General features: G+C 37.6%; 1 protein-coding gene across 1 annotated transcript in view; it reads right to left on the minus strand.

Annotated features, from left to right (window-relative positions):
• The window catches only part of LOC134669307 (microtubule-associated protein futsch), a 201,175-nt gene that overhangs the window by 53,803 nt on the left and 132,110 nt on the right, over positions 1-15,262 (minus strand). Inside the window, exons 3-4 of the mRNA XM_063526813.1 lie at positions 12,807-12,979; positions 3,350-3,578 (exon numbers count right to left, since the gene is read on the minus strand). Coding sequence (XP_063382883.1) covers positions 3,350-3,578; positions 12,807-12,979 — 402 coding nt within the window. The remainder of the gene's footprint in view (positions 1-3,349; positions 3,579-12,806; positions 12,980-15,262) is intronic.

The following is a 15,262-nucleotide window of genomic DNA, read 5'->3' on the forward strand; positions in this document are numbered from 1 at the left end:
TTTTGAAATAGACATCTATTAGATATCTTTTAGACATCACCAAGATACGATAACGATATGTTTAAGATCTAACCTGTCAAATTTGACATTTGCGCGATTTTGGACATACTCTTGAACGATTTCCACAGGATATGACTAAGAGATCCAATTCACATCTAATAGATATCTTACTCTATCTAACGTAAAAGTGACACTGGTTGCCCGAATTGTGCTGCAAAAGAGAACTAGTTGATATCTAAACTATAACGTATTTAGAATGGATCTTGCGAATATCTTAGTTCGAATACGGCAGATCATTAAGATATAATTTTGTTATCAAAGAGTACGATAGAATTGGTTTACTAGTGTAGAACAAGTAAATGAAAATTGAATACCGTTATATCACGATTGAGATTTTGTGACAGAGAAAGATTTTCTCAGTCCTGTCTTGTCTTAAATGTATTGGTACCCTACACAGTAGGTACACACTGTGCACAAAAGGGGTCGTTAGTGGTCACCCTAATAACAGATCTGCATCAAACGGTCTACAATAATTGTGTACGAGAGAGATAATTGTGATATAATAATACATCGTTGCTTATCATGAATAGTGACACAAAACAAAATGAAATGCCATTCGACTTTAAATCTTACCAGTAAAAGATAGAATATTAAATGCAATAGCATTTCATTTTGAGTTGTGTCACTATTAATGATAAGCGTCGACATCTGAATATAAAATATGTTATTGTGCATTCCGTAAGTTTGTCTACCATATTTGAATTCTCGCCTCATCTACTCGAAAGTTAGCTGTAATAGATCCCTATAGGGATAAATTCGCCTTTGTACCTCTGTTTGTGTATTTTTTGTGTAAGTCTGTGTTTGTACAATAAACTACACAAAAAGGGTGGGAGGGGGTATTTTATGATATAGGAAGTAAACTAGCGGACAAATTGCCTGATATTAAGCAATTACCGTTGCCCATAGACACCTGCAACACCAGAGGGGTTGCTAGTGCATTGCCGGTACATAAAATGGGAGTAAGCTCTTTTCTTGAAAGTTTGAAGGTCGTATCCGGAAATAACCCTAAACTGAAAATATATTTCAGTCTCTCATTTTCCCTATAAAGTAAACGTCTATATATTCAACTAAAGCATTTGTACCGTGTAACCAATTTCTGCCAATTCCACACACTTCCAGCGAAAATCGTACACGTATCGCAATCCGATAAAAAATCTGATGGGATCGCTATTGGATTTGACTGTCAATCATTCACGAAACTAGGGCGAGCGGTATTCGGGCTTTGGAAATCGCAATCATTTGATATTGATTTGACAATCTTCAAATAAATGTCATATATACTAAGAAAAAGTGACCAAGGCCTCTAGTGCCCCATTAGTGGCTGGAACAAATTAAAATATTTTCTGAAATTAATTTAATTTGTTTTAATACTTCTAATAGTATCTTCTTCTTCCTAGCCTTAATCCCATTATTTGGGGTCGGCTCTCCTAGTAGGTACCTAATTCTTCGCCAGAACTGTCTGTCCCGGGTCATCTGGGCTGGTATTTTTGCTTTATTTAATGTTTGTAATGGCTTGAGGTTATACAGGTTGACTTATAATTTAGGCATTAAACTTCGGCTAATTTCCTATAATTTTAGTCCAATTAACTAGAGGACTAACCAGGTATTCAATTTTATTATTTTAATTTTCTTGAGCTAATATCAAATCAGTATAAAATCAAGTTGACATTTCTAAAGGTCGAATGCCGCTCCTTGGCGTTTTATGATATTGACATAGCAACCGCTTAGCGGTGAATGCCGATGTTCATAAAAATGTCAATCCATTCCTATGGGAGTTTCATGTGTATGAGGTCAATAGTTTGGTTGATATAAAATTGTGGTTTTTATACTTTTTGTGGTTTTTGGAAGTTCATTGAATCAACTTGACATCGAAATTATATCTAAATGGGTGTGTCCCCCTCACTTAAATACATATTTGTACAAATACGAGCAAAATGGACACGCGAATGATAACTAAATCACATTCATTAATTTCATGATCAAAGGCTTAACAAATTATCAAATCAGAATGAGTCTCCCGTCTATTCGAATGATCGGCAATCGATTTCCATCTTTAATTGAAATATTCGGCCTATATTCGAGCATGAATAATTGAACATACAGCGGACGATTTTAACGGCGGAATTTCAGCGACGGTAAAAATGCAGGTCTCAATAATGATCGTTTTGATTAATAAATTATGGAATAAAATTTTTGCGTTCTTTTTTTAGCTAGAGACATCATCCATAATCATCCATCAATAAATTTAAATTTTAGAGTACCTATAGTTTATATTCAAAATAAGATAACGGGAGGCTATAGATCTTTATAGATAGTAGAGTTGATGGAATTGATGTTGTCGAAACCCATGCAGCCTTACGTAGTTGTTCAAAAATACATTCTAAATACTCACCGACAAAGTCCTTAATGGCTTGCGAGCCAGAATCAAGTATATCCGTAGGGTTGACCCTAGCAATCTTGCAATGTTTCACAAATGGCATGTCTGGGAGTTTGCTCCACTCCCCTTCTCGACTAGTAGAGCATTGTATATTGGTGGAATTGAAGTTGTCAAAACATGCAGGTTTTCTTATGCAATATTATTTTTTAAAACCATAAATATAATTAATAACAAACTTAGAATAAAAGTAACCTAAAATTAAAACTACCTACAAAACTAAAACTAATACCTAAAAAATATATATATAACATAATGTGGGTGATCTAGCCGAATATGCATATATTAGGCTAGATCACCCAGGTCCGAACCCCGTGGAAGGGTTCCCATAAGGCTGGCTGCGTTCCCCCTTTGGATGGCTATGCCCATCCGTTGGGCGAGGAACGAGCCAGCCCTACGGTCCCCGCCGTGCCCGGTGAGCTCGAATATTCTTTTGGAAAGTTGCCGAACTAGTTTATGGGCCCCTGGGCACCACGGTCCCAGAGTTTCGGCTGCAAATACCGCAAATATATGCCGGTCAGTGAGAGCTAGGTATATATTTGCGGCATTTTGCTGCCTCAGCAGCTGCGGCCGCCGCGCCCGCTCTCAATGATGTTGAACCGAGGTGGGACGGTGCAATTGTTCAAAAATACATTCTAAATACTCACCGACAAAGTTCTTAATGGCTTGCGAGCCAGAATCGAGTATATCCGTAGGGTTGACCCTAATCTTGCAATGTTTCACAAATGGCATGTCTGGGAGTTTGCTCCACACCCCATCTCGACTAGTAGAGCATTGTATATTGGTGGAATTGAAGTTGTCAAAACATGCAGGTTTTCTTATGCGATTGTTCAAAAATACATTCTAAATACTCACCGACAAAGTCCTTAATGGCTTGGGAGCCAGAATCGAGTATATCCGTAGGGTTGACCCTAATCTTGCAATGTTTCACAAATGGCATGTCTGGGAGTTTGCTCCACTCCCCGCCGCCGCTGGTAGAGCAATGTATGTCGATGGAGATCGAGTTCTCGTAGGCCCTGATGACGCGTTGGACCTCGTTCTCTTGGTAGGCGTCTGTGAAGTCCGCGAGGGAAAATGTGCCATCCTGCAACAATATAAGGTTGGTTATTGATTGATGTTGCTAACTATGAAAAAGTCTGTTCATGGGTTGGATCAAGTATTTTAAAAGAAAATAAAATCTTGATAATTATCTTGGAAACAAGGACGCAAGAGATTATAATTACGAGTAGGAAAATATTCTAAGTATGTAAATTTTTCCGTAGGACTTGTTCAGGTATTTTTGATAATAGATAGGTATTTATTCAATAGTTCCGTTTTATTTTGTATTATCCTAACGTGCATTATAAGTTTAAATTTAGACGCGGTATTTGACATCATCATCATCATCATCATCTCAGCCTATATACGTCCCACTGCTGGGCACAGGCCTCCTCTCGAGCGCGAGAGGGCTTGGGCTATAGTCCCCACGCTAGCCCAATGCGGATTGGGGACTTCACATACACCTTTGAATTTCTTCGCAGATGTATGCAGGTTTCCTCACGATGTTTTCCTTCACCGAAAAGCGACATAACTACCATTAAAGTTTTCGTTATAAGTGAACATGTTAGCTTGAATATATATTACTGGTACATACTTAACATTATTGTATTATTTAATATAACATTCTCCACGCGATATAGGTATCTAACATACTAAAAGTAAACGTAGGAAAGTACTTAATACGAAAGAAGACAAATGGCCCCACGGAGCACTTAAATAAATCATGTTTGCGAAGAGATTTAATCTATTTAATTTCATATTGATATTGCGGAATCTCCATTGCAAACGAGTTCTAAATTTGAAACTGAGGCAAAGTTTCGTGAATTTATTTCATCAGATATTATTCTGGAATAAAGTTATGCTCAAACTGAGGGTAGGAGATAATGTTTGATATACTCGTATCTCGTTTCGTAAATAATTGGTGACTATATTTTATTAATTATACTAGAAGAGCTTGGGGACCACTCGGCAACCTAACTTTAAGAACATTCCAATAGTCTGACCTTCTAACCTATAGGCAAATAGAATAGATAGTGTAGAGGGGTCCTGTCATAGTAAATTTTGCAGTCACCGTAAAATTACTGCCATATATCGACACACGACTAAAACTGAAAATAAACACGTATACAATTATCAAAAAAATGTGTATATATGGATAAATGATTTTATTATTTTTATATCATTTTGACCCATGTTCATTCCACGATATCTATGTTTTAAAATTGTTAAATATGAAACGGTGTCGTCACGCTATCACGCCGAAGATAGGCCAAAGGTGTGTGCGCCATCTATCCGAGAATGACTTTTTCTTGATTTCCGGGGCACGTTTTTTTCCTAGACTTTATTCATGTTATACGAAGTTATGTCTTTGCTATAGGGGAAACTAGGACTAATTGGGATGAGTCCGATTTCTTCACGATGTTTTCCTTCATTGAAAAGCGCTACGGCACGGCAGGGAGTTTACGGTATCTAATGTTTGATAGTGTACCTATAAATATTGATTTAATGTTTTAAGCAATATTTTTTACTGAAAATGAACTATAACCTTCGGTATACATTGCAAGACAGCATTTAAGAGAAAAATACGATAAATATAATTACACATATGGTAAAACATATCACTATCCCATGGATAACTGATAAACTTCATCGAACGCAACATCAAAACAATTACCCCCTTATTCATAAACGTTTACTAAAGTTGACAAGCCGATAATAATCGTTTGTCCCTTTCCATCATACCAGTACGTCGGAAAGGGACAAACGATTATTATCGGCTTGTTAACTTTAGTAAATGTTTATGAATAAGGGGGTTTGAGTGTAGAATTTGCATCGCCCATAGGTACCTATCTCGCGTTAATAGTGACACAACACCTGACCAAATAACCAACCGGCCGAACCTTTCCTAACGAACCCATCACACTGATGCTGTGTGCAAATCGTTCCAGTGTGTGAGCGAGACAGTATGCACATATACCGGGTGTGGCCTGTAACATGAGCAAATAATTAAAACATAGATTGTACTCCTCAAACGGTGACACTTTTGTTCAACAACTTTTAAAAATTATGAAGTATTTAGACTCCCTATTTTTCATACAAAATAAATATTATCTTTAATGGACGCCATTGCCACGCCATATCATTGTGATTGACGTTGCTTGTCATGTCTTAAACATAACAAAATTCGCAATACATTGCGTCTTTGAATAACCTTTAAAGTGTATTAAAAACCAAAGTACAAGTTATTTTCAAAAGTCGCTGAACAAATGTTGATCAGTATGAGGAGTACAGCCTAAAGTTAAATTTTTTGCTCATATTACAGGCCACACCCGGTATAGTGATATCCCGCTCAAACCACTTAGGTAAGTAGATGCTTAACACTCAACTGTGCGTTTTTAGGGTTCCGTACCCAAAGGGTAAAACGGGACCCTATACTAAGACTTCGCTGTCCGTCCGTCCGTCTGTCACCAGGCTGTATCTCACGAACCGTGATAGTGAAAAAAATGTCAAGGGCTCTTTCACAAGTCAGTGAACATCAAACAATAGAGCTTCAAGAATAGAGCACACCTATTCCCATCTTAAGGGGGTCCCCCATGCCAATGACCTTCAATCTGAATCCCTTAGTTTTCTAATGTTTTTTATAGCCTATCATATTAACAGCAACGGCTTTAAGCAATATAGTATCCCATATTTACTTTAAAGTTCGTTGTCTTCGAGATATTTGGCATCAAAGTTAAACAATTTTAGGCTAAAAAACTGGTTTTCTGGCCATAACTTTTGTGTTAATTAGTTTAAAATTAAAACCTTGGACACGATTTTCGAGACTTCAAAGACGAACCCAAATATGTAGATTTCGTACATGTAATCACTGCAAACTAGATACGAAAAAAGTGTTTTTTTAGACAATGCTTAAAAAATTCATAAAAAAATAAGTATTATTTTTTTCAAAATCCGTTGGACAAAACCGGAGATAAAAGATAGAAGAACCGATAACCGTTTGTCTTATAATTCTATCTATAGTGTAAAAAAAGGAGATACGATTCAAAACTTGTCAAAAATCGATGAAAACCTCGGGTAGCCCCTTAAAAGGCGGCAAGAAGTTGCAAACCCCTCTGGCGTGCGACGGTATTGTTTACCATCAGGCGATTCATGTGCTCGTTTGCCACTTATTTCAAAAAAACCGGACCGGCGTACGGATCCGCGTCCAATGTGAACACCGCCTTAATTGCTGCCCGATCACAGTTGCCAGCTGACCTGTTCCGCTAATTTCCAGACAAATGAAAAACGCCAAAAACGAAAAAAGGGGAAATTTCGCAGAAATTCACGCTTTGTTGCGTGGAAAGAGACGTTCTTTTTTGACACGGGAATTGGATGGTTTTGGAGCTGAATTTCAAGCGTTCTGTTTTGCGATTTTGTGAAATGATTTTTGGGTCGCAGATTTAGGTTTTAACGTAGCTTTTCTGTGAGAAGCTGAACACGTTTTATGTAAATCATTAAACCTAAAATCTTTTGGCTGATTTGAAAGAAAAATAGGAACGACATATTTTTAAAGGATATTTTGCAAACTATACTTTCAGTCAGGTTTTTATTCAGCACACAGAAATAAATACGTACGTGTCGCCATCAACTTTAGATTAGGTCAGGTCCCCACAGAAAAACAGGACTCGCGTACGAAGGATTCCGTATCATTATTACGCAAAAATTTGTTGCATGGGAGCCCCGCTTAAATATTTAAGTTTTTAGTATTTGTTGTTACAGCGGCAACAGAAATACATCATCTGTGAAAATTTCTACTGTCTATATATCACGGTTTATGAGATACAGCCTGGTGACAGACAGACAGACGGACAGAGGAGTCTTAGTAAGTACCCGTTCTTACCCTTAGGGTACGGGACCCTAAAAACTAAATAATAATTAATGATATATTTAATACTGTCACGCTAACCATTAATAAACCCTCCCACATAAATACTATTAAATATCATCATCAATAAGACACGTGATATATTTACAACGACGTTATCAGGACTAGTGACGGCACAGAATACGTCAGTTCCCGAAGCGTACTACACGTGAGCAACACATTTAGTTCTTTATAAAAACCGGGCAAGTGCGAGTCGGATTCGCGCACGAAGGGTTCCGTACCATAATGCAAAAAAAGGTAAAAATAGAGCCCCACTTAAATCTTTATTTTATTCTGTTTTTAGTATTTTTTGTTATAGCGGCAACAGGAATACATCATCTGTGAAAATTTCAACTATCTAGCTATCACGGTTCGTGAGATACAGCCTGGTGACAGACGGACGGACGGACGGACGGACAGCGAAGTCTTAGTAATAGGGTCCCGTTTTACCCTTTGGGTACGGAACCCTAATTATACATGGGTCAAGGAGAAGAAAATAAGTGAGTAGAATAAAGGAGTTTATTATTACGTCAATGGGACCAAATACATATTATCGAGTGTCAGGGCGGACCCGGCGGATACTCCGGTATCGTCTTGGGTCGTCCCATTCGTTCTTCGTCAAGTTCTTAAATTAGCCCTATTCTGCTTTCGTCACTCATTCTACATTGAAAGCCACGGACGATTGTGACGAATGTAGAATGAGTGACGAAAGCAGAATAGGACTAATTTAAGAACTTGACGAAAAACTAATGGGACGAACCAAGACGATACCGATACGCCGTATTACTGAAATAAATTTAAGGCACCTTTTCGATTCAAACTACACCGGCATTATCTAATGACTGTCATGGGACTGTTTCATTTCAATCATAGATAGAGAGAATCATACTTGTCTTACACTAGTCATCATCATCTCAGCCATAAGACGTCCACTGCTGAACATAGGCCTCCCCCTTTTTTGGGGGGTGAATGCCATAATCGCCACGCTTGGCAGGCGGGTTGGCGATCGCAGTTGAGTACACCGAATTTGAGGGACGCTGCTGCCCGTCCACCGGTGGTCTTGGACGTGGTTTAAGGGCATACCCGGGTCCTGGACGTAGTTTAAGGACATACCCGGGTCCACACTAGTACTAGCACCGAAAAGAAAAGGATGAGTATAGTATTCCTGGTTCTCACTGACTGATAAATTGGCATGACCAACTATAATAATTATATTATACATCATAATTTCACAGAAGTATGATGTTTAAAATAACACTTGCACTGCGTGTGCTATCAAAATCGTTGCAGACTTATCTTCGTCTGACTCTAAAAATTATTCGTTAATAACCTTACGGCTCGATTCTGAAAATGTATTAGATCTCTACTAGACCTCAACAAGTTACGATATGGATAATTTAAAGATATTTGTAAGATAGATATGTCAAATTTGACGTTTCTGCGATTCTGGAGGTCCTCTTGAACGATTTCGACAAGTTATGACTTAGATATCCAAGTCACATCTAGTCGATATCTAATGTAAATCTATTTGATCTCTATATCGTCTCTAGATCTTGTGATTATCTCGTTTCCCGAATACGCGTGTTAGTCTACATTATTCGTTACAGTATTTCAATTTCCATCTCCCCAGAATCATCAATTGAACTAGTTCAGTTCCAACTCCCTGTTGTTTTAGCAGAAGCAATTTCCTGCCGACGACATTGGCGCAACACGGATATTCAAGATGGCTGCCTATCGCTCATTTAACTTCTGATATTAATGTTTTGTTTTGATGGATTTTGTATTCAGTACATGTTAATTATAATTTAAGGTCAAAAACATTCTGTGTTCGCGTCTTTCCTGTAGACATACACAAGAGTTAAGGGCTATAAAGGTTAATTTTCTTATTTAACCCTTATCCACGTGAAAAGGTCCTCCTTTTATTTAGAGAACTATGATAAAATCATTACTTACATGCCCACAAGCTGTTAACTATTGCCCACAGGAGAGAAAAATGTACAGTTCGCGCGAACACGCTAGTTTTCTCTCCTGTGGGCAATAGTTAACAGCTTGTGGGCATGTAAGTAATGATTTTATCATAGTTCTCTAAATAAAAGGAGGACCCTTTCACGTGTATAAGGGTTAAATAAGAAAATTAACCTTTATAGCCCTTAACTCTTGTGTATGTCTACAGAAAAGACGCGAACACAGAATGTTTTTGACCCTTAAATGCTTTTTCAAATGAATTTTTATTCATAAAACGTGTAACAATTTTTAAAATCCAATGAACATAATTTCAAAAATTTTGCAGCCCTTTAGATAAAAATATAAATTTGTTATTTAACCTTTGCAGGGCACAGTTAGGGAAAAAGGAAAAAGACTATCCTAATGGCAAAATGGCAAACAAGCATACGGGCCACCTGATGATAAGCAGTCACCGTAGCCTATAGAATAGAAAAAATAGAAAAAGACGGAAATTCTGTCTTTCTTGCTAGATACTATCGGTGCACTCGTATTAAGCTTGCAGACCAGCTTAGGCGCTAGAATTTATTTAAGTTCTACATAAAAATAAAAACCGGGCAAGTGCGAGTCGGACTCGCGCACGAAGGGTTCCGTACCATAAAGCAAAAAAAAAACGGAAAAAATGCAAAAAGAAAACGGTCACCCATCCAAGTAATGACCACGCCCGACGTTGCTTAACTTTGGTCAAAAATCACGTTTGCTGTATGGGAGCCCCACTTAAATCTTTATTTTATTCTGTTTTTAGTATTTGTTGTTATAGCGGCAACAGAAATACATCATCTGTGAAAATTTCAACTGTCTAGCTATCACGGTTCGTGAGATACAGCCTGGTGACAGACAGACGGACAGACGGACGGACGGATGGACGGACAGCGAAGTCTTAGTAATAGGGTCCCGTTTTACCCTTTGGGTACGGAACCCTAAAAACCCCTAAACTTAATTCAAATAAAACTTAACCTACACTATAGTTTGTTTTTTTAGCATTAGAAATACAGTAAACAATCTTGACATGTCTTTTAATTGAAAAACACATTTGAAAATAAGTTACGGGAAATAATTATGTAACAATTATGAATCTAATACCATCATTTATATTCTTCTGCTTTCATAAGTAATAGTTACTGATTATTAAAAGGCGTTTTTCAATTAAAAGACATGTCAAGATCGCTTACCTTCTTTTCAAGTTCTTTCTAATGCTAAAAGTAAGTGCGAGTCGGACTCGCGCACGAAGGGTTCCGTACCATAATGCAAAAAAAAAAAAACAAAAAAAAACGGTCACCCATCCAAGTACTGACCACTCCCGACGCGACGTTGCTTAACTTTGGTCAAAAATCACGTTTGTTGTATGGGAGCCCCATTTAAATCTTTATTTTATTCTGTTTTTAGTATTTGTTGTTATAGCGGCAATAGAAATACATCATCTGTGAAAATTTCAACTGTCTAGCTATCACGGTTCGTGAGATACAGCCTGGTGACAGACGGACGGACGGACAGCGAAGTCTTAGTAATAGGGTCCCCCTGCATCGTACTGGCACAAAGGTGACATTAAATTAAAGTTCATCGAATTACTAATATCAAAGAGAATAGATAGTATAGAGGGGTCCTGTCATTGTAAATTTTGTAGTCACAGTAAATTTACTGCCATCTATCGACACACGACTAAAATTCAAAATGAAAACGTATAAAATTATCAAAAAAATGTATTTGTATGGATAAATAATTTTATTATTTTTCTATCATTTTGATCCATGTTCACTCACTGATATCTATGTGTTAAAATTGTTAAATATGAAACGGTGTCGTCACGCCATCTAGCCGAGTATAGGCTAAAGGTGTGTGCGCCATCTATCCGAGAATGACTTTTTCTTGATTTCCGAGGCACGTTTTTTCCTTACACTTTATTCATCTTATACGAAGTTACATATGTCTTTTCTAATATGTAATTAAGAACTCATCTAATTGTAAATAAAACCAAGCTAATTGCCAATGTTGCCAATGCTATACAAACACAGTGGAGTTGTCAAAACGTCAACATCACGGAGGCATTCCTCGAATCAACTCGTGAATATTTGATTAGTTTCGCCCTGGAATTCTGTAATTAAATTTCACTTTCGGTAAATGTATCGAACGAAAAGAACCTTATTTAAACTTTAATAACATTAACTTTTCAATTAGCTCTGGAGTTAATGGAAAATAAACAATCATTAATGCGTAATGGAAAGGTTAAAAGAAATAGTAATGAAAATCGAAGCCCCTTTGTATAATCACGAATTCAATGGATACTTTTAGATGAATTCAATTTATTTTTAAAAAGTAACCATTAAAACCCTTTCTTTTAAGTGATGGAATATAAGATAAATATAATAGTTAAGTAATAGAATTAATGACATACTTAACACGTTCCCTGTGTACCTAGGAACTAGAAATTGAGTCCTCTCGTGCAACATGCTTTTTGTCAAAAGGTTCATAGCCAGTATGTGCATGCAAAAAAAAGACCTAGCTCACACGTGTACATTTTGGCAATGCTTTAAGTTTATATGGGGTCGTGCATCATTAGTGGTGCATGCATGTATCATATATACCCTAAAATGCTACACATATGACGCATGCACAGGGAACGTGTTAACTTATATCAATATTATTTATGATGTCAAATAGAACCCTCATATCATTACTAAGCCAACAGCTACCAGTACTAATTAACTGGAACTGGAAGAGATCCCTTAAAGGGATAAGTTCGCCTTTGTACTAATGACCAATGTTATTTTTCCTGTTTTGTTTTGATTTTTGTACAATAAAGTGTTTTACTACTACTACTGCTACCAGTACTAATTCATGTTCTAGAAACAAGTTGTATTGGTGTACCTACTTAGTTTCTACGTAGATAAATATTTCATATAACGGAGTGACAGGAAAAATATTATGAAACAGAAAAGCTTTCTGAGAAAACTATTATTACAAATCTAGGTCAGGATTTAATTAACTCCAGGAAAATTGCGTTAACAATCCTTTGAGATCTTAGAAGGTCCTGTAGTGCATTGCACAACGAAGGGGGTAAGTAAAATTTTGCAAACGAGGTCTACAGATTCACGACAGCCACAGGCCGGAGTATATTAAAAACTCGAGCCGGCGTAGACAAGATGTCTGTTTTTGGTGAAGCTGCTGTGGTCCCTTATGCACTGCTAGCAGCGCATATAGGTACAACAGAGATAGCATGATCGTGTAGTACCTGCATGATCCAGGAGCCGTTCCCCGCGGCGGTGTAGCCCGCGTGGACTAGATGCCTGTGTCTGGTGAAGCTGCTGTGGTCCCTCATGCACTGCTAGCAGCGCATATAGGTACAACAGAGATAGCATGATCGTGTAGTACCTGCATGATCCAGGAGCCGTTCCCCGCGGCGGTGTAGCCCGCGTGGACTAGATGCCTGTGTCTGGTGAAGCTGCTGAGCAGGTTCCTCATGCACTGCATCAGCGTGTTCATCTGCGGGTGGATCAGGATCTCCGTCACGAGGTTCTCGGACGCGAATTGGATTAGTCGCTCGCCTGTTAACAAAAGATAAAGATTAGTGAATTGATCTTTATTCTGTAGACCATAAAGTGCATCCATACCGCATTTGTAGAGCAACACTGTGTGACAGTAAATAACTAGGTAAGTTAACGAATGTCAGCAGGTTGACACGCTCTTAAGGTGACAGTCCATTTCCAACGACAGCTGCACTACTGTTCATTTTACTATGGAAATTGACAATTACACCGACGCGTTCAGTACCAGTAGTGCAGCTGCGGTCAAAAATGGAAAGTTACCATTATTCTATTAACAATAAAGTCGCGTCAAGAATAGTCATGATCATTTTGAACACCTGACCCGCTTAGCAACTTCTGCTACTGACTGTACAGTGTTGCTCCACAAAAGTTAGCTGCGGTCTGAATTAACAATTAGGTGCGCTTAACTGTAACATACATGCGTTTAACTGTACATGGTAAGGTTAGACTCTGTAGTCATCATTACTATATTTTTTACGTTTGATCTATCTAAGTATAGGGATTACAACCGTATTAACCTTTTAACCGCCAGCAATTTTTGATCGAGCGTGCTCGTGTCGCCACAGTCAGTAATTGTACCACGCAGAGTAATGTTGGCATAGATACGGGAGTTATAAATGTGCTGTAAAAACCAAATCAGATCTTTGTCTTATTTATCAGACTGTGGCGAAATGAGCTGGATATGTAATGTCTTATATATCAGACTCTGGCGGTTAAAGGGTTAAAAGTAATAATCTGAAAGAAAAGTGGAACTGCATTTAAACATTAAAAAAATGTCCCTTAACATGTGTACTAAAACTAACAAAAATATGGATTTTATATGTCTAAAAATAACCTTTATTCATTCATTCATATTTAGCGCATCAATATTCCAACAAAGCCTTGCTTCTAATACCGAGTAAGGCAAGTATAAAAAGAGTCCTACGACAGTAAAATATTCCGAACCCGCAAACAGGGCTATAAGCGCGAAAATCGAATTTCGCAAATTGCGGGCATTTTTCTCTGTTACTCTAAATACGCCTTCATTGGAGTAAAAGAGAAAGATCTCCGCAATTTGCGAATTTCGGTTTTCGCGGTTGTCCTTATTCCACGAAATATAGTAAAAAGCTTGTTTCGGTAAGTTTTCCTTGAACATGAAAATATTCTGTCCTACATTGCCAAGGTCTCTAGAGCCCTTCAATGTCATATTTCATCGTGTATTATTTACATTTGGCTGTATTCGTGGTGAATATTATTAGCCCGAATGTTGGGTTGAGTTGTTTTTTTAGCACAAAACGTTAGTACATTTAGCAGGTTATTATATTGGGAAAATATTTATTATTGAAATAGGTACTTTACAAGAGTTATTATCTCGGCAAGGTTAAGGTTTGACATGTCTTTGCTGTATATTGTATTAGATATTAGTTCAATTATTATTAAAATACAAAAACACAACCTGCCAAAAAAAATGAATTAGTAAAAGATTCAAACCATAATGGAATGCGTTTTCATAGGCTTCTAGGTGGCTATGTATTATATTTATATAAGTAAAACATGACAGAATCTGTCATCATTATAATCATTCCTACTCTCCTATTTCTCGTACGTATCTACTCATTCTGGCTAATCGTTGATGGCATGACAGACGCCTAACGCCGCGGAAGTTTTGGCCGCTCGATCGAGCGTGAGCGAAATTCGGAAGTTAGACGTGAAGTTACCAAGCGACTCTCTAATGCCGTGCTGGGGATTTATACACGGTTATATATTATATAACAGATACATATAAAAAACGACCACAACAAATACCTTTAACCACGCTATAATTTATAATATGCTATATAATCACGCATAATACCAACTTTCACCGTTTTAAATGTAATAATTTTATTAATTAAATAATACAACATCATCATTTATGACGACGATTTATACATTGCTGTTTAGACAACGGGTTTGGTGACTGTGGAGGCCGATGCGTGAGCGGCACGACCTCCCACAATTTTGGCAGAGAAAGCTCATGCCACCTCAGGTTCCAGGCCACGTAGGCATATTTACCAAAATATGCATCAGTTAATTTATTTATGAAAACGGGTACCGTAAAACATCGGCAGTTCACCTTCTAAACTCCATTGCTCTACACCATTAATTTCCGAGCATTTATCAAAATGAGTACAAACGCTTGGTAAAAGTTTCAAGGTGATACAGTATGGATTGAGTCCGCAATGCGACGCCATCGTAACATTTCTATCGTCATTGTTCGGCTGTCCTTTTTCATGGAAATTCCAACGGAATCCTTGTAAAATA

The sequence above is a fragment of the Cydia fagiglandana genome, chromosome 12 (assembly GCF_963556715.1).
Source record: "Cydia fagiglandana chromosome 12, ilCydFagi1.1, whole genome shotgun sequence".
Lineage (NCBI taxonomy): Eukaryota > Metazoa > Arthropoda > Insecta > Lepidoptera > Tortricidae > Cydia > Cydia fagiglandana.